The sequence below is a fragment of the Nuphar pumila genome, chromosome 13, assembly GCF_984573655.1.
Source record: "Nuphar pumila chromosome 13, dmNupPumi1.hap1.1, whole genome shotgun sequence".
NCBI classification, from domain to species: domain Eukaryota; kingdom Viridiplantae; phylum Streptophyta; class Magnoliopsida; order Nymphaeales; family Nymphaeaceae; genus Nuphar; species Nuphar pumila.
In genome coordinates this window covers 78,298,244-78,324,232 of record NC_143261.1, presented here as the reverse complement: position 1 = coordinate 78,324,232, position 25,989 = coordinate 78,298,244, and the positions used below count along the sequence as shown (strand labels likewise).

The window sequence follows — 25,989 nt, the reverse complement described above, 5'->3', positions numbered from 1 at the left end:
CCAGAACTGCACAATAGTATAATATGCCATAAACCCTGAATTTACCCTGTCTCTATAAGAGTAAGTGCCTAATTTAGTGAAATGTCTGCTGCCCGGGTTACACCACAACTTAATATCAGGAAAATGACAAAAAAAATCTTGCACTATCGTGTTTCATGCAACTAATTGAGTGCAATATTGGATGCAGGGATTTGGAGTTTATGAAATACATACAGGATGCTAATATAGTTACTAAGACAAGAAAAAAAAACATTCACACCACACTCCGAAAACCAACAGGTAACCAGCAACCTACCCCGAATCTTGATGGACGATGCCGCAACATTTAAACACAGAATCATTCCTTAGTTTAAGATATCACATAAACCACCTTTGGTACAACCCCCCCCCCCCACACGCCCCACGCTCTGTAAAAAAAAAAAGAAATCTGAAACCCCCAAATTGTAAATTTGGGGTTTCGGTTTGGGGTTGATAGAAAACTCCAACACTAGAGATTTTTTCCCCCTTGCAAATCGACTGATTTGGGTTTTGGACAACCCACACTCCACCAAACCCATGATTAACCTGAAAAAAAAAACAGTCACAGGAAACCTACCATTTTCCGGCGAAGTTGTTGCGGCAGCTACGAGAGGGGTCGGTCGGCCTGGACAGCACCACCACCCGCGAGGTCGGCTCTTCACTGCAAGGTCTCGAGCTGCGGCTTGGGATTTGAGGGAGCTTCGAGGTTTAGAAAGCTAGAAAAGAGTAAGAGTAGAGAGAAAGGGGATGGCGAGAGAGAGAGAGGAAAGATGGTTCGGGGTCCCTCCTTTGTAGGTGGGTGGCCTCCCGAAAAGGAAGGAGCTCCTCCTCCTCCCGGCGGCTGCGGTGTGCTCCCCCCCCCAACTCGCATCTCCTTATGTGTTAGGGTTCGGCTGAACCCTAACACCCGATAACTCAGGGGAGAGGGTTTCCCCTCTCAAAGCTTTTTATCGGGCAACCCATATCGGGTTGCCCCCCCTTATTAACCCCTCTTTAATTTTAATAGGGGGTGGATCGGGTCCGGGTCCGAACCACGACCCGAAATGCTGGACCCAAATTTGATTTGGGTCCGGGTCGCTTAAACAGCAGTGGACCCAAGGGTTGGATACATTTGGGTTCCGAACTGAGGATTTGAAATATCTAATTTCTTAAATATTTATTTATATAATATTACTAAAATACTCTAATATCCGAAATTTTCTTTTGGGTCCAATAACGGATCCTAGGCCCAAATCCACATAATTCTTAAGTTTTAGTGTAAAATTTGTGGTTCTTACAAGGGGCTCCGCCCCCTTGCCTTCCTCTTATCTCGACAGGCAAGGGGCTCCGCCCCCTTGCCTTCCTCTTTTTCGACAAGCAAGGGGGCTCCGCCCCCCTTGCTTTCCTCTTCTTAGCAGGCAGGGGGCGGAGCCCCCTGCCCTTTTAATTTTCTGGCAGGGGCCATGGCCCCTGCCCTTCCCTTTCCACGTAGGGGCCGATGGCCCCTGCCCTTCCCTTTCCACGTAGTGGCCGATGGCCCCTACCCTTCTCCTTAAGAGAGGAGGCAAGAGCCGAAGGCTCCTGCCCCACCCCTCGGAAACCAAGCAGGGGCCATTTGGCCCCTGTCCCTCTTTTAACCGACAGGGGCCAGAGGCCCTTGTCTCTTTTTCTAGCGAGCAAGGGCTCGGCAGGGGCCTTTGGCCCCTGCACTCTCCCCCTATGCATTCCCTTGGCAGGGGCCTTCGGCCCCTGCCCCTTTCTTTTAAGAAGGCTCCTGCCCCTCCTTTTAAAAACCCAGCAAGGGCCTCGAAGGCCCTTGACCCTCCTTTTAAAGACTTAGCAGGGGCGAAAGGCCCCTGCCCCTCTTACTATTATCACGGCAGGGGCCGATGGCCCCTGCCCTCCTTTAGATATCCGGCAGGGGCCGATGGCCCCTGCCCTCCTTTAGATATCCGGCAGGGGCCGATGGCCCCTGCACCCATCTCCTTTAAATGGCATGGGTCATTGGACCCTACCCCGTTCTCTTTCGTAACGGTAGGGGCCGATGACCCCTGCATTGAGTTGCGGAGAAACCGAGCTTTCTCCCTACCTATATTCATTTTATACATGCTAAACTACGTACTTTTGCAGTGTTACGCAACGGAGCCCGTTCGCGCCCCGCGAACTAAACCGACGATCACTTATGTTCGTAGACGGCTTCATTCTCGCAATACTCCAAGGTAGGAGAAGTTGCACAAGGACTTAAATAATTAAATCAAGCTTAAATAATTGATGATCGAAAGGACTTAATGATATATTTATATACTTATACGTATATAAGTAAACTTTTAAATCAAGGACGCGGTTTCGCAATCCTTGTCCTTTGTTTTCGCATTTCAGTTTGCCGTCGCGCTTTGCGCCCAGGCTTTTACTTTCGTATTTACTGCTTATTGTCTTTTAATTCAAGGATGCGGTTTCGCGGTCCTTGTCCTTTGCTTACGCACTTCCTGTTTCTGTTGCCGTCGCGCTTTGTGCCCAGGCTTTTGTTTTCGTATTTACTACTTACTGTCTTTTAATTCAAGGACGCGGCTTCGCGATCCTTGTCCTTTGCTTTCGCAGTTCTTGTTTGCCGTCGCGCTTCGCGCCCAGGCACTTCCTTTTTCGCATTATTGTCTTTTGTTTTTTGCCTTGCCATAGACTCAGTATATTCGGGAGGAATACCTATTCCTCTTTCCACCCGATATGTTTTGGGAAAACCCTTGATCTGGGGCAAGACCAAGTTGTTGGGTGATAGGTTCCTTTGTGAAACCCATTTACCAAAACCAGTGTCGTGACTTACATAGCACCCAGACACTGCGTCATCGGATGTCAGATTCGAGAAAATCGCATGCCATATGTTGGCAAGTTGTGTGTCGTTTCGAAAGATTTAAAATGTTAAAATAGCTTTTAAAAACATTATATCTTTGCGAAACACACTCCCGAGGCTCCTATTAAGGACCTGTATCCCTTTCCTCGTAAGTGTACATCTTTAACATGCGAGACATGTTAGTACTGCGACGATTGGATGAGAGAATCTTATGACCTCGATTGATGCTTAATGCACATTGTTGAAAACACATATAAGAGTGGGATCGCCTTCATAGGCAAGATGCTCGTTTCGGTCTAATGGACCAGAGCATGAAGAATGAGGCAACGACTAAGAAACCCCGTCGCGCTCAATTCATCTTGGCTTCGTCAAGAGAGTGGACGAAGGGTACCAACTCCGATGGACAGTCCATTTATGGCTTTCAAAAAGGGCAAAAGACCCGTTTTTCCCCAATCATCGGAGGTTAGGGGGAGGGATAGGGGCTACATAAGTTAGCCTAACACTTCTGCAGAAGTTGGATGCATCCCTATCAGGCCTTGGGGACTTACTCTCTCGACCATCGGTCGTCTCCAAAGGAATAAGATTCAGTCAGACAACCGAGGTATATTAAAATATTTAACATAATGAACACTCGGCTTGGACTCGACTGTTTCGACTCACGTGCCATGTATGTACCCGCATGGTCGGTTATCAAGTAATAACTAAATTGAGCATGCACACCCTTTTCAGTTTGTTGTACATAGCTTATTCCTCCAGTCTATCTGCTTAGTTTGCTCGTTACTATCTGTTGCATAAATTATCTATGCCTAATTTAGTTCTTTCTGTCTTTGTACTCTCTTGCTAGTTTTTCGCAAAACTAACCCATTTCATGGGTACAGGTGACGATTAGGTGCATCAGGCGATGGCGCGACTGCGAGATGATTTAAGGATCCACTGTTTCTACTCGTAGTGCTTCTCCTGGACATTTTGGCTTTTGATACGGTTTTCCCTTGAGGAAACCCAAATTTTGTACAAACTTGATACTCTCTTTAAATAGAAGAAATGGTTTCCTAAGTATTATTGCAGATCGTCCATGGTAAATCTTTGTATTCTCGCTAACGTGCCCAAGGTTGTCAAACCTGTCCTTTTTTTTTCTTTTAAAAGAAATCGTTTCCGCTGATTTTAGAAATAAACTCTGTAAAGAAAAGGAATTTTCCAACTATTTCAAGGAATTTATAAGGTTCAAAATTTTGGGGCGTTATAGTTTTGATTGATGAGTCTAGAGCTGGGGTTAATGCTAAGTTAAAATTATGGAGATAGACATTGGAAGCAAGAGGTTTTAAGTTGACTAAGAGTAAGACAGAATATATGGAATGTCGGTTTAGTAAGCAACAAAGTAGTGATGGGAGTGTAGTGAAGCTTGGTGAGCAAGAAATACCAGTGGATGAATGTTTTAAATATTTGGGATCTATCATTCAAAAGTATGGACAAAATTGATGGAGATGTAAATCATAGGATAAAGGTTGGGTGGATGAAATGAAAAAGTGCAACTAGAGTGTTGTGCGATCGTAGAATGCCATTGCGGTTGAAGGGAAAGTTTTATAGGACGACAATTAGGCCCGCTTTACTATATGGTACAAAATATTGGGCTGCCAAGAGACATCATATTCAAAAAATGAGTAGCTGAGATGTGTATGCTTAGATGGATGTGTGGAAATACAATAAAAGATAAGATTCGAAACGAGGAGATACGTAAGAAGTTAGGCGTTGCATCCATTGAAAATAAGATGAGAAAGAATCGTTTACGGTGGTTTGGACATATTCGGCGAAGGCCTAATGATGCTCCAGTTAGAAGGATGGAGAAATGGGAAAATATATTAGTTAAAAGAGGTCGGGGTACACCTAAGAAGACTTGGATGGAGATGATAGGAAAGGATATGAATGCTATGAACCTCACCGAGGACATGACATTGGATAGAAATGATTGGAGGAGAAGGATTCATGTGGAAGACCCAGAATGATTTTTTTTTTTGGTTCATACCGCCGACCCCAATTGTTTTGGGATGAAGGCGTAGTTGTTGTTTGTTGTAGAAAATATTCTATCTTCACCTCATTTCCACCTGCCTCTCCTTTTGCCTTGGCTTCATATATCAAGAAACTAGCGACTGATAGATTGGTGCTTGCTTAGTATGTAGGCAATAAGTAGCACCATTGTAATGTTTGCAAGCATCAACACCTCCAACAATGTCAAGAACTATCATTGCCATAATAATTAAAAAATTGATCCAGGCACCATACCAGGCTTTTCTATTTCTGTATTCTGCCAGTTCCAAATGTGTGATTCTTTCATCAAATATCAAACAACTATCTTCTGAATAATGTCACAAGGTGTCATTGCCATAGCATGTAAGAAACAATGCCCCACCACACCAGGCCAGTGTACTTCTATACTCCAATTATAAATGTGCTGTTAAATTATGTATATATAAATATATATATACATATACTTATATATATATACATTTGTATATATATATATATATAAGTATATAAACGTATATATGTATATATACATAATTATATAGCTTTTTCCTGTTTTGTATAAACCCAAAACCCGATAGGGGTGTTTTGGTAATTCCATATGTATTTTTTGTCTTTTTACTTTTCTTTCTTTTTTCCCTTTTTCTTTTTACCTTTTTATTTTCTGTTTTTTGCTTTTTGAAACCATAAAGGGGCCCCACCCATCTAGTCGTTGGGGCCCCAACAGTCATATTTATGACCGTTGGGGCTCCCAACGACTAGAAGGGAGCCCCTTTTATGGTCCCTCTAAAGTGCCCTCCTCCTCTATAAAAGGAGGAGGTTCCCCCTTGTAAATGTATGGGTTTTTACACCCCTCTCTTCCTTTCTTCAATAAATCCAACTTATGACTTTAAGTCATTTTCTATATTCTTGAGTTTTTGTGTGTGCACATTCGGTGTTTGTGTTTTTGGCTCTTGTAGTCACTCTTAAAGAGTGACTTTCGCCCTATTGGTGCTTCCGCCTCTTTTCATTACATGGTATCAAAGCCAGGTTGGTGATTGGGCTTCTCTTTTGTCATCTTGGAAAGCGTGCCTCTCAAAGTTTTGAAGAAAGGAAGTATATTTGGTGCCGATGGAACGTGACTCTAAAGTGGAGCTCTCTTTCAAACTAAATGGGTCCAACTATCTCATGTGGGCCTCCGCTATGGAAAATCATCTAAGAGGTAAGAAACTTTGGGGCTTTGTTATGGGAACTACTCCCGAACCCTCTCTTGTTCTTACCAAAATTGAAAATGAAGTTGAAAAGGCTTTAGATGGCGATGAGCGCATCAAAGCCATTAATGAACATCAATCCAAAATCGAGGATTGGGAAAGTAACCATGCCAAAATTTTGGCATGGTTTATGAACAATGTAGATCTTAAAAATTGTGCTAATATTGCCAAGTTTAGAAGGGCCAATGAGGCTTGGTTTTTCCTTAAGGGTATGTATACCCAAAAGGATCTTGCTCGGCAATTCTTTTGTCAAGAAAAAATTCGTTCCACCAAACAAATGGATATGAGTGTCTGAAACTATTTTAGCTCTCTAACCCCTCTTTGGGATGAGCTTGCCCTTCTTGAGCCCAAATGGGTTGCTCCACAAGATATTGAACTTAGAAGGGAACAAATTGAAAAGGAGCACTTTTTTCAATTCCTTCATGGACTTCGCCCGGAATTTGAACAAGTGAGGGCATCTCTTCTCCATAGAAGCAAAGCCCTACCTATTGAAGATGCTCTTGCCGAGGTATGTCAAGAAGAAACTCGACTTGGCTTGAGCATTAGGAATGATGAGGTTTTGGCCGTTAATAGGCCCGGATCCAATGTTAAAACATATAGACCTCCCCACTTTAACAAAAATATCAATGGGCCTAGAAAGGGAATCATATGCCACTATTGTAATGAACCGGGGCACATTAGACCGGTTTGTCCAAAGCTTAAAGGAAAGGTTGCCGCGGTTGGAGAAAATTCTCCAAAGAAGGAAGAAAGTACCAAAGAAGGAGATATCAAAGAAACTCTTAATCATATCTCCGAAGTTCTCCAACACCTTCTCAAGTCTTCTCCTTCAACATCCGGAGCCGCCATCGCCTACTCTTCATCACCTCCAAGTATGTGGATTCTAGATTCTGGTGCTTCTTTTCATATGACATCTCAAAAAAACTCCCTTTCAAATGTTTTTTCCGAACCCATGTCCTCCTATGTTTCAACGGCCGATGGAACATCATTAAAAATTGAAAGTATTGGAACACTTGACTTCAAAAATTCTCAAAACTTTTTTGTTCCTAAAGTAAGAGTTGTTCCAAAAATTAATTTAAATCTTTTTTCCGTTTCCCAAATCACCGACCATGGATGCCAAGTCTCTTTCTCACCTAAAGATTGCATCGTGCAGGATCTCCAGTCAGGGAAGCTGATTGGGCAAGGCCATAGAAGGGGTGATCTCTATTTTATGGACTTTTTGATGCTTCCATCTAAGTCATCTTGACAAAAGTATTGGAATTTGGCATGAGAGACTTGGTCATCCAAATTTTGTAAAAATGTCTCTCTTCCCTTTTTTGACAATACTTGTAAAGATAATCACATGACTTGTAAAGATTGCATTTTTGGGAAATCTAAAGCTACTCCGTTTCCTCAAAGAAGTTATTTTGCCACTCGGCCATTTGAACTTGTTCATTCCGATGTGTGGGGACCTTCCACAATTTTATCTAAAGGAGGTTTTTCGTATTATGTGGTCTTTATTGATGACTTCACTAGATTTACGTGGATATACTTCCTAAGTCGCAAATCTGAAGTTTTCTCTTCCTTTAAAGAGTTTCATGCAATGGTTAAAAATCAATTTTTGGGAAATCTATCTATTCATAGGTCCGATTCGGGAGGTGAATATATGTCTAATGATTTTCAAAATTACTTAAAAGAAAATGGAATTTGTCATCAACGTTCTTGTCCCAACACTCCGCAACAAAATGGTCTTGCGGAGAGAAAGCATAGGCACATAATAGAAACTACAAGAACATTATTGATTTCAAAAAATGTCCCAAAATCCTTTTGGGCCGAAGCGGTTCTAACTTAAACATATCTCATCAATAGAATCCCTTCATCCTCTTTGAAAAATCTTTCTCCATTTGAAAAACTTTACAATATGTCTCCCGATTATAAAAGATTAAGAATTTTTGGATGTAAATGCTTTGTTTTAACTCGCAAAAATGATAAGCTTTCTCCTAGGGCTATTGAATGTATTTTTTTGGGATATGGCGAAAAACAAAAAGGATATCGATGTTTTGACATAATTAAGAATAAACTTTATATCTCAAAAGATGTCACATTCCTCGAAGAAGAAAATGGTTTTTCGCATCAACCAAATGAAAATATTGACTATTCCTTTTTATTTGACTTGTTACCTCAAGAAAACATAAGATCTTGTTGAACATCCAAATAATGACCAAAACTTAGAAGAAAATGCTTCAAGACAAATACAAGTCTACTCTAGAAGGAATGAAAGAAATTCTCCTTGTGCCCTTGAAAGATTTTCTCAAAGTGAGTCGATAGAAGAAACCTCTCAAAGAAGATCAAATCGCATTCCTAAGATTCCAAATAGATTTGTTTCTTATGATTCTTTTTCCCCTAATTATCGAGCATGTCTTCTTGCTCTTCATTCCTTTCATGAACCATCTCATTACAATGATGCTAAACAATATGCTCATTGGAATGAAGCTATGGAGCTTGAACTCAATGCCCTTAAAAAGGCACAAACTTGGGAAATCATTGATCCCCCGAATGGCAAGAAACACATTGGATGTAGATGGGTGTTTAAAGTAAAAACTAAGAGTGATGGTTAATTAGAAAGATATAAGGCTAGGTTGGTAGCCAAAGGTTATGCCCAAGAATATGGGGTAGACTATGATGAAACTTTTGCCCCAGTTGCTCGAATGACTAGTGTTCGAGTCCTTATTGCTATAGCTTCTGTTAAAAAATGGCCCATCTTTCAACTTGATGTTAAAAATGCCTTCTTGAATGGTAATTTAAATAAAGAAGTTTATATGGAACCACCTCCAGGTATGAATTTAAATGGAAAAGTTTTAAAATTAAAAAAGGCTTTGTATGGACTTAAGCAAGCTCCTAAAGCTTGGTATAACAGGTTTAGTAATGTTTTAATCAATTTAGGTTTTTCTTCTTGTTATACTGACACTGCTCTTTTTGTCAAAAGGATAGGTGACTCCATTATTATGCTTCTGCTGTATGTTGATGATATGATTGTCACTGGGAATGACAAAAAGGGAGTAAATGATGTTAAGTCTATGTTAAAAGATACTTTTGATATGTCTGACCTTGGTTATTTGAGATATTTTTTAGGAATTGAAGTGGCTTATTCAGCGTGTGGGTACATCTTATCTCAAATGAAGTTAGCTGCAGAAATTTGTACCAAATCAGGAATATCTGATGAAAAGAAAGTGGAGACTCCTGAAGTTATCAATGCGAAACTAAGACTTGAAGATGGTGTTCTTCTTGAGGATCCAACCCCCTACCGACAATTAATTGGATCTCTCACCTATCTATCCATCACGCGTCCAAACATAGCTCATGCGGTTCATGCAGCGAGCCAATTTCAGCACGCTCCTACTACGGTTCATATGGCGGCCGTAATGAGAATTGTGCGATATATCAAAAATACCATCTCCAAGGAACTCTTCTTCTCCTCTTCCTCATCTCTTGAATTGACTGCTTTTACTGATGCTGACTGGGGAGGAAATCCCAATGATCGGATCTCAATTACGGGTCTTTGCATTTTTTTAGGTGAATCTCTCATCTCGTGGAGATGCAAGAAGCAGCAGAAGGTCTCCTTATCATCTACTGAAGCTGAATATCGAGCTATGGCAATGACAACTATGGAGATTGTGTGGCTCAGAAGTCTTCTTGGTGACATGGGCGTTCACATTTCCACTCCCACCAAGCTCTGTTGTGATAACAAGAGTGCGATATACATTGTCAGCAATCACACCTTTCATGAGCGGACCAAGCATATCGAAATGGATTGCCATTATGTTCGAGACGAATATCTCAAAGGGACCATCACATTGCCATATGTCACTTCAGAGTATCAACTAGCTGACTTCTTCACCAAGGCGCTCCCAACTCCACGATTCATGTTTCTTCTTGGCAAACTTTCGGTCTTTTCCCCGTAAAGTTTGAGGGGGCATGTTAAATTATGTATATATATATAAGTATATATACGTATATATGTATATATACATAATTATATAGCTTTTTCCTGTTTTGTATAAACCAAAAATCTGATAGGGGTGTTTTGGTAATTCCATATGTATTTTTTGTCTTTTTACTTTTCTTTCTTTTTTCCCTTTTTCTTTTTACCTTTTTATTTTCTGTTTTTTGCTTTTTGGAACCATAAAGGGGCCCCACCCATCTAGTCGTTGGGGCCCCAACAGTCATATTTATGACCGTTGGGGCTCCCAACGACTAGAAGGGAGCCCCTTTTATGGTCCCTCTAAAGTGCCCTCCTCCTCTATAAAAGGAGGAGGTTCCCCCTTGTAAATGTATGGGTTTTTACACCCCTCTCTTCCTTTCTTCAATAAATCCAACTTATGACTTTAAGTCATTTTCTATATTCTTGAGTTTTTGTGTGTGCACATTTGGTGTTTGTGTTCTTGGCTCTTATAGTCACTCTTAAAGAGTGACTTTTGCCCTATTGGTGCTTCCGCCTCTTTTCATTACATGTGCAACTGCTTCTTTCCTCAGAATATCAAATAACGTGCTTACTCTTGCATGTTATACCAATTTTTATTTCTATTTGGACTAGATTATTCAGAGGATAATCTCTTACATTCACACGTTACAACATATATCCTCACCTCTTTGGATTATTCAGTGTAGTTCATCTGCAACATTTCCACTTCACAATCTTCAGGCAGCATTTCCACTTCACAAATCCATATCAACTTGGATCAAACGGACTGGATCGGATCCGATCCAACCCCAAAAATGGTAAAAATAGAGGTGGGTTATTTTTGAAAAATGCATTTTTTGGGCCAACCGTAACCTGATTTCAGAAAAACGAAATACCAATGTTCTCAGAATTATGAGATGCATCTAACAGTATACTTACCTGATTTTTGCCTCTGAATTTTTCTTGAATTTAACCTGAATTTCGCACGATTTCCGCTCAAATTTAAAGGTTAAAAACAAAAAGTTTTATAAATATCATTTGCTTCATTTTGGTCTTGTTAGTGGGCTCTGGGCTTCCCCCAGACCCAGCTGACATCACCTATAATTGAAGATATTTTCTAGGTTTTTTAACTTTATAAAACACTTAGCCAAAATTTCAGAATTTTCGAATTTAAAAACTATGGAAAACATACGATATTATAATACTTTAATGACATAATAAAATATTATTTTTTTATATTTGAGCCTTTCTTTTGTGTATCCTTTGTGGGATTTGAGTAGTGTTCATAGTGATCATATTTGTGCTTGTTCATTTTGGTTTTTGGTGGATATTTTGATTGCGATTGAAGGCTCTTTGGTTCTTTACATGGTATCAGAGCCATAGTGCTCTTGTGTGCTTGCATCTCTCTTTGAAGATTGACTTGACTCCTTGTTTGTAAAACCCACGTTTCATTTAAAAAAAAAAATTATTGTATTGGACCTGGGCCGGGTCGGGTCCGGACCCGACCCGGGCCCCTTTTCATTAGGGTTTTAGTAACCCGACTCAGGAAGAGGATTTTAAATCCTCTTCCCGAGCGCCACAACCCCCCCCCCCCTCCACCTGCGATTTCGGGGAGATAAGGGGAAACCCATTGGGGTTTCCCCATTCATCACCCCCCCTGTGCCTTTAAGACCTGTGTAGGAAGGCGAGGGGAGGCACGCCTCCCTTTCGCAGCCCTTCGATCCCCTCGCGATGACCCCCCTCCTCCGTTGCTGCGCACGCCACCAGCGCCACCAACGTCGCCGTCGCTGCGACCCACGCCGACGCCGGCCACCGCCTCTCCACCTCCCTCTTCTTCTCTCTCTTCCCCCCCCCCCCTTTTCTCTGTCACCACGTCGGGAGGCCGACAGGCGGCGCACGGCCCCTGTCGTGCCCCCCCTCTCCTCTGTGGCCTGCGAAGGGGTCGACAGGAGGTTGGTGGCTCCTATCGCCCCGGTCTCTCTCTCTGGCAGGGGTTAGTCCCCCTGCCGCCTCTCGATCACCGGTAGGCACCGCCTCTCGATCACCGGTAGGCAGAGGCAATGCCCCTGCCACTTCCTGTTTCCCGGTAGGCAAGGGCTCGCCCTGCTGCCTCTAGGGTTTTGGCGCGCAGGGGTAGTGCCCCTGCCGCCTTCCTGTCTCGGCTGGCAGGGGCAATGCCCCTGTCTCCCTTTGTTTTGCTGGGCTGGCAGAGGATCGCCCCCTGCCGCCTCTTGGCTTCTGGGAGGGCAGGGGATATGCCCCTGCTGCATCTTTATTCTCGGCACGTAGGGGCTTGTCCCCCTGTCACCCCCATCCCGAGCTCTCTCCCTCTCGGCTGTCGGCAGGGGCTGGCCCCTGCCTCCTTGTTGCTGTCGGCAAGGGCTAGCCCTGCCGTCTCTTGGATGTCGGCAGGGGCTCAGCCCCTGCCGCTTCATTGTTGTCGGCAGGGGCTGCCCCCCTGCCGCATCGATGCTGCCGGCAGGAGCTGGTCCCCTGCTGTCTCGTGCTGTCGGCAGAGGCTGGCCCCCCTGCCGCTTCGATACAGTCGGTAGGGGCTGGCCCCCTGCCATCTCGTGCCGTCGGCAGGGGCTGGCCCCCCTGCCGCTTCGCTGCGGTCGACAGGGGCAAGCCCCCTGTCGCCTTGTTGTTGTCGGCAGGGGCTGGCCCCCCTGCCGCTTCGCTGCGGTCGGCAGGGGCAGGCCCCCTGTCGCCTTGTTGTTGTCGGCAGGGGCTGGCCCCCTGCCCCCTCGCTGTTTTCGACAGGGGCTCATCCCCTGTCGCCCCGCTGTTGTCAACCGGCAAGGGCTCGCCCCCTGTCGCTTTTCCGTTTTCGGCCAACAGGGGCACACCCCTGCTGCCTCTCTTTTTTTCGATCGACAAACCTGATTTTCTTTTCTTCGCATGATAAATAATGTAGCGCTGAATACTCATACATTTGCAGACTTCGTATCGAACCCCGCTCTGGCTCCGCGGCCTCAGCCTCGTATCATCTACACCCGTAGACGCACGCAGCTGCACAACATTCCGAGGTAGGGTAAAGTCGCACAAAGGGCAATAAATGAACCTATTTAAGTTGAAATAATTAAGATGCCCATGCTAGATATGCTTAGATTTATATTGCATCTGCATTGTATATTTTCTTGTCTGCATATTTATGAGTCGAGGTATGATTTTACTTTTTGAGTATTAATTTGCGTATTTGCTTATGTGGTTGAAGGTGGTTTCATACTTTTTGTAATACTTATACCCTTAATTGCTTGCATATATACTAGCCTGTACGTTCCTATGGGTCGATGTACAAGTTCATTCTTCGATCATTATTTTGCATAGTTGCTTATGAGTTGAGGTTTGGTTTCGTATTTCTTGAAATACATATGCCCTTGTTTGCTTGCATACATTTTTGCCTACACGTTTCCTTTGAGTGAGGTACGACTTCGTGTCTCGTGTATTACTTAGGACGTTATGTGTTTGCCTATCTAAGTGGTGAAGGTATGGTTTTGGTACCTCGTGTATTCTTATGTGCATTTCGCTCGATGTGCGACATTGCAAGTCGAGAGTTGCTTGTTGTCATGTTATAATCTGCATATGCTCACACTTATGGTAAATATGTACTTACATAAATGTAGTCTTGTGCCTAACCTGATTTCAGTTGTTTTAAAAACACTAGAAGTTGCGCTTGTGCGCTATAGTTCTTTTAAAGAGGATTTCCTTCTGCAAACCCAGTACTCTTCAAAATGCACAGCTTTTGCAAAGTTAAGTTTTAAGTCTCGCAGGATTGCGAAGTCACATTTGGGCCCTCCCAAGTCCATACTTGGGAGAAATGTTTTATAACCTTGATTCAAGTTGCAGCTCAATTTGAATAACCCCGATTGGGGGCTCCTCCTGTGATCGAGTGAGGTTCTGTTGAAGGACCCATTCTTCATTTATTAAACTTAGTGTCGCGTGTCGTGCGAATCATGTCAATATTAAGATAAATTTTGGATGCAAGATTGATAGTGTTATGCCTCGTGTGAATGACTTAATGGGGCATTGTGACTTTTAAGGATGAATTGTGCCAAATGAGTACTCCTATATTCTTTGGATCATTATGAAGTTGTGTGTAGGGTGTTCCTTTTGAGAAGCCTACACACCTCCCTTTTTCAGTGTTGCGTACTTTTAGTCATACATGACATGTTCAATACTTTGTTGATCGGACGAGAGATCCGAGACGACCTCATATCATGAAATATGCAAAATATTGTTGAAATGAATTCAAGACTTATCTTGCCAAATTTTGTTGTGTTACTTCTTTTGCAGATAATATATGTTGAGGTTTCTTTGGTGAAATCATATCCCTTTCATCTTAGTCGTACTTTTGACAAGTACGTCCGTACTTTTTGACAAGTACGTCTTCTTAACATTGCGATGATTGGATGAGTAGGTTCTGGCAACCTTAATGAGTGCAAATAACAAAATGCTGAGATCACCTAAATAAGTGATGATTCTGCCTTCACCGGCAAGATACTCGAGTTGGGTCGAAAGACCAGAGTATGTAGAATGGGTCTTTAGTTAACTACCCCTGATGTACTCATTCGAACCGCTGACTCCTGTCAGGAGAGAGGACGAGAATGTACAAAAACTTTGATGGACAAGCCATTAATGACAGTTACGAGCAAAAGACTCGGCTTCCCCAGTCATCGGAGTTAGGGGAAGGGGACTACCATAATTATCTTAGGTGGTAGCTCTCCATGTTCAGGATGCATTCATTGTTTATGCTGCTTTGGGGATTTCTCTCTTGGTCACTGACCGTCCCCTTAGGTGCGGACTGAGTCAGCTATCCGGGTTATCTTAAAATACATAGCATAATAAACCCCCGGATCAGTCTAGGTTGTTTCTAGAGTCGTGCCTTGTGCGTACCCACTTGGCCAGTTAATATCGAAACATAATTTAAATCCGATCACACAATTTGTTGAGTTATGCACGTATGAAAGCTATAGCATGCAACGGGTTTCAATACTTATGAAATTGTGTGTGTGGTTGATGTAGCATTGTATTTTGCTTGCTTATGCAGTGCTTTGCTTATAATAATTAGCCTACTTGTGCCAGTGAAATGCTAGTAATAGTTTTAGCATTTTGCTCATGATAGTTACTCCATGAATCTGTTGAAATTAAATTGCTATATAATTGCCTGTCTACTTGACATATTACATTATTTTGCTTAACTATGTTCTATATCGTCCTGTATGTGCACCTACCAGTTTTTAGTGAAACTGACCTATTTTATGGGCACAAAAATGGATAGGTAATACAGTCTGCGATGGCACGATGGCATGATGAGATCAAGATAGAGCTATTTCCCTGACGCTTCGCTCCTGAGGACATGTTGGTAAATTTGGTATAAAGTGTATCTCAAAATTTCTCTTTTTATTAAACCTTGAGTTACTAAAACTATTTTAGTAAACTTCTTCTTGGTTTCAACAAACAAATTCTCAATCATTGAAATTGCATTTTAAAACCATTTAATTTCAATAGTTGTGCGAAATTCGGTAAAGGAAAGTTTACGCTGTAATGCGCTCAAGGTCCATCGACTTGTTGTTTTAAAAATATCATTTTTCCGCTGAAGTACTATTTAGACTCTGATAATTGTATGATTTCAAAGCTTTCTAAACTATTCTAAAAGTTACAAGTCCTGGATTTTTGGGGCGTTACAACTTGATATCAGAGCGACAGGGAAAATAATGATTCTTGACCATCCGACATCTGCATCGCACAGTAAGTACTATTGATTTTGTTGTTTTGTACTTAATTTGATTAAAATATTTTACTTCAATTTAGATGTCGTATAATGAGATGAGTGAGGCAATAAATGTTTTGACCGGAGCCGTTATTCATCTCCAATCTATGGTCCAGAACCTGAGTCATAGTGTGGCATGCGAGAATACCTTCCGGGGTCAGTGCGATAAACAGATGGATAACGATCAAGTTCCCCCGAATCTATTATACCCCCGAAATTCTATTGTTTGCTCTTTCTGTGGTAAGGTGGACCATTCAGTGAAAGAAGGCCGCCATAAGCGAAAGTACGATAAGTGGTAATTGGCCACACAGAGCTTGGAGCAAGGGAAGCAAGTTAAAAATATTCAGAACAAAAAGTCAGTTGGTAGTAAGGAAGTTAGCAAATGCCGACTTGCCTATGATAGAATGCAGGGATCCCCACCTAAGAAACAAAAGCAAGGCAAAGGAATCAAGCTACATCGACCATCTAGTAAAAAATGCTCGAAGTGTAATTATGGTCATCCTGGACAACCATACCCTCGAGACACTGGAGGTTGTTTCTATTGCGGAAAGATGGGGCATTTCGCCAGAGTTTGTCGCAAGAAGGAAGCAGATTTGAAGAAGCGAACCGCGAAGGAAAGTCAGCAACAACAACCCAAACTGCCTCACTAGTAGCAATGAGAGTAGTGAACCGTGTTTATTTTCATCATGACGGGTTAGGTAGAGAATTAACGAATAGACACTTTAATAAGTTTGGGTTAGACTTCTTATTTTTCAGTACGGATCTTGTCAAGTAAAAGTTTATCAATGAAATTACATATGAATTTTGTCCAACCTAGACCCTTATGATTATGATGCTTATGCAGGTAAATGACATATCACGCCAACAACTGATTAGTTGAATTGTTATGCCTACAAATGATTAACTTTTAGGTGGTTGACTTATACGCCTACAAATCATTAAGTCAGACTATTTAGATGAATGACACCTCACGACTACAAACGCTTAGTTTCTGATGATATATCATGCCTACCTAGCTGTGTTGCAGAGGGTTGCATTATGATTATTTGTGAGAATATATCATACCTGTATAGCATGATTGATGGATATCATATTGGACTAAAATGTCTTGAAGATTGGTGCATGTGTTTCACGCTGAAGTGGTTGAATGCGATGTGATTTGATGTAAAAAAAATTGTGAATGCATATGATGGTGCAACGATTTGAATGTCTTAGATGCATATCTGACTTGAATCCTGTGTGCATAACTCGAACTGCATAGAAGTTACGTATCTTGAGGTTTAATTGATTCTTGATATATACATGATCACATTGTATAGAACTCATGCTTTGAGGTTAGATTTGGATAATGCAATGCTCCTGGTGGCAATGATATAATGCATAGGATAATATGCTTTTGTATGATATGATTGAAATGCATGTGACCTCAAATTTTGAAAGTATGCGATATATGTTTAAGTTCAATAGTAAACTATGATTCATCGAACCTTATAGGTGAAGGTGTGATTTTTGATTTATATACCATATGAGATGAAGTGATATATACTTTTGCTCATTATGGGTGGCTATCAACCCGGTGAGTGGTCGTTTGTTTTGATGCATGTATCATTGATTTCGGTACCTGTTGAGGACCTTGTCCGCAAAGGATTCTCTGCGAGGGCATGTATGATCAAGATCAGGTAATCCGACTAATGGTGAATCTCTGTGAGGAAGTACACTGTCCAAGATCGGGTAGCCGCAAAGACGGCGCATTCCTGTGAGGAAGTATAATTGTCCAAGACCAGGTAAACCATCTAGGACGGTAATTCCTTGTGAGGTCATACATTTCCTAAACCAGGTGATCCAACGTGGAACTTGTAAATTTTGATTTCGTAGAGAATTATGGTGTATTAGGATGCTCTTCTGACAGAGTAGCTCATTTATGATATAGACAATTTTACTGTCTTAGTTTATTTGACATTATTTATTGATTTAATAAAGTTAATGATTATTCTTTTTTGATTCAATGCATAATTTAGTTTGTGGTTTGGTGTATTAAATTTGTAAGGCCCCGGATCCTTGAGTTTGTTTCCGCAATTGTTTAACAAAAAAAATCCACTATTTTTACGAGGGTCAGTTGGGATCGTTACATTATATATATATATATATATATATATATATATATATATATATATATATATATATACATGCCTATGTATGTTAATACATATATATACACATATACATATGTATTGTATATACTTTTTTGTTTCTTTTGTAACTTTTATTTTCTTTATTTTTTGTTTATTTCTTGGGTCAACTCAAGTGTTGACTATCTAGCCGTTTGACTAGCTCCAATGGCTCTATTGGGCCCTCTTCTCTTGTATATAAAGGGGAGTTCCCCCTCCTTTCAAAGTATGCTTCTTGCATACATGAGTGACATAATAAAAAATATATATTTTTTAATATTTGAGCCGTTCTTGTGTGTTCCCTTTGCGGGATTTGAGAGTGTGTCCATGACTCCATAGTGACCACTTTTGTGCTTGTCCATTTTGGTTTTTGGTGGACATTTTGATTGTGATTGAAGGCACTTTGGTTCTTTACATACATCACCAATTGACAGCATGTCATGAGTTTGAAACCCGTGGGTATACTCTATGGTGGTCAAGGGAGGCTTGGGTTTTAGGACAATGTACTCAATGAGCAAGGTGGTTTTTTCATGGTTATCCAAGAAAAACAAAAATGGATTTGATATTATAATGACTTTCCTTGTTTTACAAGTGAAAAAAGATTAGCAGATAAATATTCTTAACTTTCCAGGTGAATATGTGACTAATCATTGACAAAAATTAAGCACCAGCATCCTGACATAAGAAAAAAGAGCAAAACAAGAAAATGACAGATACCAAAACTCATGTCAACTCGTTTTTCTTATTTCCCAAAGCATATGATAGTTGCAAACTGCCACCTGGAAAATGTAAGAAACTTCAAAAATATAAATCCATTGGTACTTAAGGAAATCTTATTTCATCAACTAAATTATGCAGTACTTCATCAACTAATATTTGTCTGATCAAGCCGTTATATTACATAAATTCATAGAGCTAAATAGAATTTAATTTCATCATAACTTAATTTCCAAAAAAATTCAGGACATAGTAGCACTAAGTAATGAAATTTATAGCTAAAAAAAATCTAGTCATTTAAGACAAACTTCACAACATTTGTGAAGTAGTCACCAAGTGATGTAAGAGATTACCTTAGTAGTAACATCAAAAGCTGATGATGTTCCACCAGTTGCATTGATCCAATTAACAATACGTTGACGGTGAGAATCTGTATGCAAGTAGAATGACTAGGTTAGAGAAGAAGAAAATATGGCACCAGCAAATGATAATCATGACATAAATTGGCAGTAAACTCTAAACACTAACCATTGGAACAGCAACTTGAAACATGATTTCAATGATGATCTGGTCAATAATCCAATATGGTTTAGAAGGAAACAAGTTTTCTTAGAAAACAACTTTGAACTGGCTGAACTGCCTGGTTTAACCAGTAAACCAAATGAACCAACATGTGTCAACTGTTGGCATTGTTTTAGAAATGATAAGACAGTCAATTAGGTTATAAGTTAATTTGAGTATCCGCCAAGATAACTAACTAATCACTCCATAAATTATCTTAAATTTTTTCCCAATAACAAAATTTATAGGATTAATATCTTTGATGACATCATTTAACCATCATTCATCCATCTACTGAAAAATCAAAGCTTGTCATCAAGATATTTCAGTTTTGTTTTGACCGAGTTTCCTAGTTTTTTACTTGACTGCCAATGACCTATGTCACATAGACACGGCTAAATGGCCCACGTACCCATGTCGACACGACCCATCATAGGGACGGGTACCGGGTGCAGTACGGGTACGTGCTGGGCCTGGATCGGGTCGGGTCCAACCTAGAACCAACCTGAAACCCAAAAATTCTCTCCCTTTTTTTGGTTGTTTCGCAAAACCCTCAAAAGAAGAAAGAGGAGAGAGAGAGAGAGAGAGAGAGAGAGAGAGAGAGAGAGAGAGGCGCCATGCCCAGTAGTTGATACACTTGAATTTGAGGTTTTGAAGGTATAGTAAGGTGATTGCTTGTGGTGGTCGAACTATTGTTGAGATTTGCAAATATCATTCGTTGTGTTATGTGGGATTTTTAAATTTCTATATAAAATTTCTGAAGTTTTACTACTCATTTATCCTTGTATGGGAAATGGTTATTAATATACTTTAATGCTTTTGCACACTTGTTTCATTGAATAAAATATATATTTTATATTGTGTGTACCCCTCTTTTGTGGGATTTGTGAGTGTTACGAGGAAGGGTTCTAGGTCCTCAATAGGAGCCTCAACAACATAATTTGCAAAGATATAATGTCATCATTCTTAAACTTTTGAAATGACCAATATCATGTGCCAACTTATGGCATGTGATTTTCTCGAATCTCACATTTGTTATCGTAGTGTCAACATGCAACACCAATTTTGACACTGATAACGATAAACGGTGAATGCGGATTTCGCATGAGAAAATTACGCTCACAAGCTTGCTCGAGTCCCGGATTTTGGAAAAACTCGAGCTGCGCCAAAAATACTAAACAAAGTAGAAAAACTACTCCTTCCGAATGCTTGATTCAGGATGACCCACTGCGATGCTTCAAAACCAACATTATTTGCAGAACCGTATGTTTGATACAAAAGGACTCCTTTCATCCATCGAGGTTGCAAATTTTAAAGACAGAAAGCAGCAAACGCGAAAGCAAAAGTTGTTAAAATGTATCATTCAATCTTTGTAATCTTATATATATAAAGGATGATACATATACATATATGGTATATATGCATATGTATCTTCCTAATTATATATATAAAATATATATATATTTCTCTATTATTAGGCATAAGGGTAGTTTAGTCATTTCCCCTTTTTACACATATTCCATTTGGAATATGTTTGTAATTTTATTTTTATTTTTCTTTTTTATTTTATTCATTCTTGTGGTTTGCGCCACCTAAGGAGGCTCCCAAAAGAGTCGTTGGGGAGCCCCCAACGACTCCTTTGGGAGCCCCCTATGTGGCTCCTCTCTTGTGTTATAAATAGGGGTCTCCCCCTTGTAATTAAAGCACTCCTTTGGAGGAGCCTTTGCTCCATGTAATGAGTGTTACACCCTTCCTCTTTTCAATAATATCAACTTATGCCTTATAGGCATTTTTGCCCCTTTGTGGGTTTATGTGTTGGCACATTATGTGCTTGTGTTTTCCCCTTTAGTGGGTATATTCGCACTTCATGTGCATGTGTATTGGTTCATTATTGAACCTAATATATTCAAAGTCGTTTCCTTACATGGTATCAAAGCAAGGTTGGGATCGAGTTGCTCTTTGTTGCATTGGGAAACGTGCTATTCAAGAAATTTTAAAGAAGAATGGTGATGTTCTCGTTTCTCTCTTTTACTTCTTAAAATTATTTGATATGCATTATATTTCTTTAAGTATTATGCATTATGAAGAATTATATGTTTTTTCATATGTGTTTCTCTCTTTTGCTTCTTAAAAATGTTTGGTATGCATTATATTTCTTTAAGTGTTGAGCATTATAAATAATTAGATATGCTTTTGCATTTGTGTTCTCCATGTCATTATGAATTTGGATTCTTAACAATTCCATTGAATTTTTTATATTATTCTCTTTCGTATGTCTTTTCTTGAAAAATAGGTTTTTTAAAGAAAGTTATGTTAGAAGAGATGTAGCATTGCTCACATACTCTTATCATAATTATTTCATATTAAAGGTATGTGTTTACCCTCTAAAATGTCCTATATGAGGTTTTTTCATAATAACATGTGTCTTTGAAAAATGATGTTTTATTTTCCTATCTAATGAGTTTTTTTTCATACGAGCAATGTTTGATTAAGAAGGCATTTTTATAATATCGGTTGAATTAAGTTTTTAAAAAATGATCTCATAAAATATGGTTATCCTCTTTTCATTCTTTAATTCAATTTCAAGAATATGTTTTATTATAAGATTTATGGTCTTCATTAATGTTGCATACTTATTACATATGTTTTAAATATTTCATGTTGTGTTTATTTAAAACATATTCATGCCATTGGTTATAATCTATTAAGTCATATAATATTATGAATTTTTGTTTATAGATTTATGCCATAACGCAATCCTAGTATTCTCTTTGGGGATTTTCTCCACTTTAATAAAGTTTTCCCTCTTCCTTTCGTATGTATCCTCATTTGAGAATTTTGTTTGTTGGATCTCTCTTTGAGAGGCCTTTTTATCCTTGTGAATCTTCTTATGAGTATATACTCTTTGAGAAAATTTCATAATTGTTATAAGCTTCTTTTTAATATTGGTTTTTTATGAGATTTTTTTAATATTACCATCTTTGTGAAAGCTTGAGAGTCTCAAGCATTTGCTCCTTTTTATACATGCATTATTGCATGTTTGCTATTATTATGTTTTTTGCGTATTTTGTTCAAATGTTGTGAGAGTGTCTTCGTACACTTCTTTTATAAAGTATTCATGCTTGTATGCATATTGTCTATTCATAGACATTTTCACATGGTACTCTCTTTTCAATAAAGATGATATATATTGCCTTCCTTAGGGCTTGTTTTGTCCCTTAGTGGACTTGTGAGATTGTTCCTTTTATCATTATAAGTGCTTCCGCAATTTCTTGTTACATGTTGTCCTAAATTTGCTCATTTAAGATTATTGTCATTCTACATCTTGGTATGCATATAATTGCAATTTATAGAGGCTTGATTTGATTCTTGGATTATTCCAAATCCGTCCTCACAACATGACATTGCTTAAATATTTCATATTGTGTTTATTGAGTCTTTTGATAATGATCATGATTGAACATAATTTCGTATTTATGCAAAATTATTATAAGGCATATTGTTGTGATTAATTATGTTGGACCTTTGAATCAACCCTCTTTGTAAAATCACATATTTGGAAAATGATTTCCCTAAGTGTTCATTGCCTTTTTATGACATTTATTTTTATCCATCACAAGTTATATGATGCATCAATCCTTTTTATGGCCTTATTGTTATATTAGAGATAATTGTTGAGGTGAGTTAAGGGCACCTTGTGTTATGTCATTTTAGATTGTCCAATTACCATATTAAAGATGGTTGTTGAGGTGAGTTATGGGCACCTTGGGACTCTAGAATGATTTGTTATATGATCTCTAATTATGAGTGTGTCACTCGTTTTCTTTTGGCCATTGATCTTATGGATGCTCTTATTTATATATAAATGTGATGGATATATGGTGTCTTGGAACCTTAAATGTTTTAAGGTATATTTAATTCAAGGGTGTTGGGGATTATTGCCCAACCTTTTATTGCTTATGAATCTTATGAGTGCATTTGCACATTTGTGATCTTGTGTTTTGTGCTTTTGTGCACAAGTGTTCCAAGTGTTCTTGGTATATGTATGTTCTTACATTTATATCGTTCCATCGATTATAGTATCTTGTTAAAGATACTTTTACATGCTTTTGTGCACAAGTGTTCCAAGTGTTCTTGTTGTGCGTATGTGCACATACTTATTTTCAAAAAATATTGTCTAAGGTTTTATTTATATGTTTGTCATTACAAAGTTTTATTGCCTCAAAAGTCTTCTCCTCTTATACCTCTTATCTAAGTGTCATCATATGTAGACAAAACATATTATTACACCATTGTGTGTTGGTAGCCCTTTGTTGGCTTTGCTCTCTTGGTCTAGTAGCTGAACACACTTGTCTCGAGTGTTATTATATGTAGACAAGGCACGTTGATTCACACCATAGTGTGTGATTTTAGTCCATGTTGACATTTGTGTCATTGTTCTAGTCACTGAGATGTATGCCCATGGTTGGCTTCTTTCACTCATTTCAAGTGTCATTTTATGTAGACAAGAGATGTATTGTATTTTAGCCTATGGTTAGCTTGATACTCTTGTTCTAGTAGCCGAACATACTTGGTCTTGAGTGTATTTTTACGTAGACAAGAGATGCTTTTGGTCCATGTTGGCGTGTATTCTCTTGGTCTTATCGTTGATGCACTCATTTCAAGTATTATTACATGTAGACAAGAGGTTCTTTTACACACCGTTGTGTGTGTCCTTGGCCTTTAATGGCATTATATTTATGTTCTTGATCTAGTAGCTTACACACTTGATTTGTGGGTTTTGGAGGACTAATGAGGTAGTTGCTTGTAATGGATGAATTATTGTTGAAATTTGTGAAATTTCATTCATATTTTATCTTTTTAAAATACAAGTGAATCATATCATTAATATGCATATGTTAAAATCAAATTGATTTTTTGGTCACCTTTTATATTTGATATGCAAAATGAGTTTTTGTAATCATTTCAGTGAGATGTTCCTAAATGTGTAAGGTTCTCTACTCAAATAACTCTCATTATTTTGCCTCTTAGGTGAACTTAAAACCTTTTTGAACTCGTGTTTTATACACTCTTTTGAGCATTTCCCTCTTGAAATCGCTTTCAAAGGACTTGCTAAAAATAAAAAACACTTGTCTTTCTATCTTATCAGTTCATATTACTTGACTAAAGTATGATTGGAGCATGATCATTAATGACTCTTTTAGGTGTTGATTCATTTCATGATATTTTATGCATATGCTCATTATGGCCTTTTGACCCTCATTCAATAAATTATGTGCAACTTGTGCCTCTTCGTAGGCTTCTTGTGGTGTCCCTTGTGGACCATTATGTTATTCCTCCTTATGAGGTTGTGTTTGTCCAATGTTGGACTTTATGAATGCATTATGCATTCTTGTAATTTGTTTCCGCTCCCTCTTCAACATGGTATATGATTATGGAAAATTCAACAACAAACAACAACAACAACAACAACAACAACTACGCCTTCATCCCAAAACAATTGGGGTCAGCGATATGAACCAAAAAAGAAATTCATTTTGGGTCTTCCACATGAATCCTTTTCCTCCAATTATTTCTATCCAATGCCATGTCCTCGGTGAGGTTCAAAGCATTCATATCCTTTCCTATCATCTCCATCCAAGTCTTCCTAGGCCTACCCCGACCTCTTTTAACTAATATATTTTCCCATTTCTCCAACCTTCTAACTGGAGCATCATTAGGCCTTCGCCGAATATGTCCAAACCACCGTAAACGATTCTCTCGCATCTTATTTTCAATGGGTGCAACACCTACCTTCTTACGTATCTCCTCGTTCCGAATCTTATCTAAAATTGGTTTTCTAAAATCATTTTGCATACATAAGTAATTATCTTGTTCCATCAAATCCTGTGATGAATTATGCATAAAATATCTTTTTGCACCATTACTTTTGGATGAATTATATGATATGATTTTTTTGGTTAATTCAACTTATTTGGAATATTTCACTTGATTAAAGTGCAAATATATCTTTTACTTGGACCTCTTCTTGATTTGTTCCACAGGATCTTGAAAATGAGAGGAAAAGAAGTACCTTGGATAGATCATGAAAGGTGCTCATCGTTAAAGACTTTGGAGGAAGACATTTGCAAATTTCAATGGCATTCGGACTGAAGGCTCTTGAAGCCTTCAGATTCTTCCTCTTGCATTCTTCAATCTTTTCGTTCCCCCACACAAAGTTTGAGGGGGGGTGTTAAAATGTATCATTCAATCTTTGTAATCTTATATATACAAAGGATGATACATATACATATATGGTATATATGCATATGTATCTTCCTAATTATATATATAAAAAATATATATATTTTTCTATTATTAGGCATAAGGGTAGTCTAGTCATTTCCCCTTTTTACGCATATTCTATTAGGAATATGTTTGTAATTTTATTTTTATTTTTATTTTTTATTTTATTCATTCTTGTGGTTTGCGCCACCTAAGGAGGCTCCCCAAAGAGTCGTTGGGGAGCCCCCAACGACTCCTTTGGGAGCCCCCTATGTGGCTCCTCTCTTGTGTTATAAATAGGGGTCTCCCCCTTGTAATTAAAGCACTCCTTTGGAGGAGCCTTTGCTCCATGTAATGGGTGTTAACTCTTCCTCTTTTCAATAATATCAACTTATGCCTTATAGGCATTTTTGCCCCTTTGTGGGTTTATGTGTTAGCACATTATGTGTTTGTGTTTT

At 39.2% G+C, this 25,989-nt stretch overlaps 1 protein-coding gene across 3 annotated transcripts in view; it reads right to left on the bottom strand.

Annotated features, from left to right (window-relative positions):
* Positions 1–25,989, bottom strand: part of LOC149818814 (uncharacterized) — a 250,458-nt gene that overhangs the window by 4,621 nt on the left and 219,848 nt on the right. For all 3 annotated transcript variants that reach the window (XM_089984377.1, XM_089984379.1, XM_089984378.1), the window contains one exon: positions 19,060–19,136. In XM_089984377.1, the coding sequence (XP_089840503.1) occupies positions 19,060–19,136 (77 nt within the window). The remainder of the gene's footprint in view (positions 1–19,059; positions 19,137–25,989) is intronic.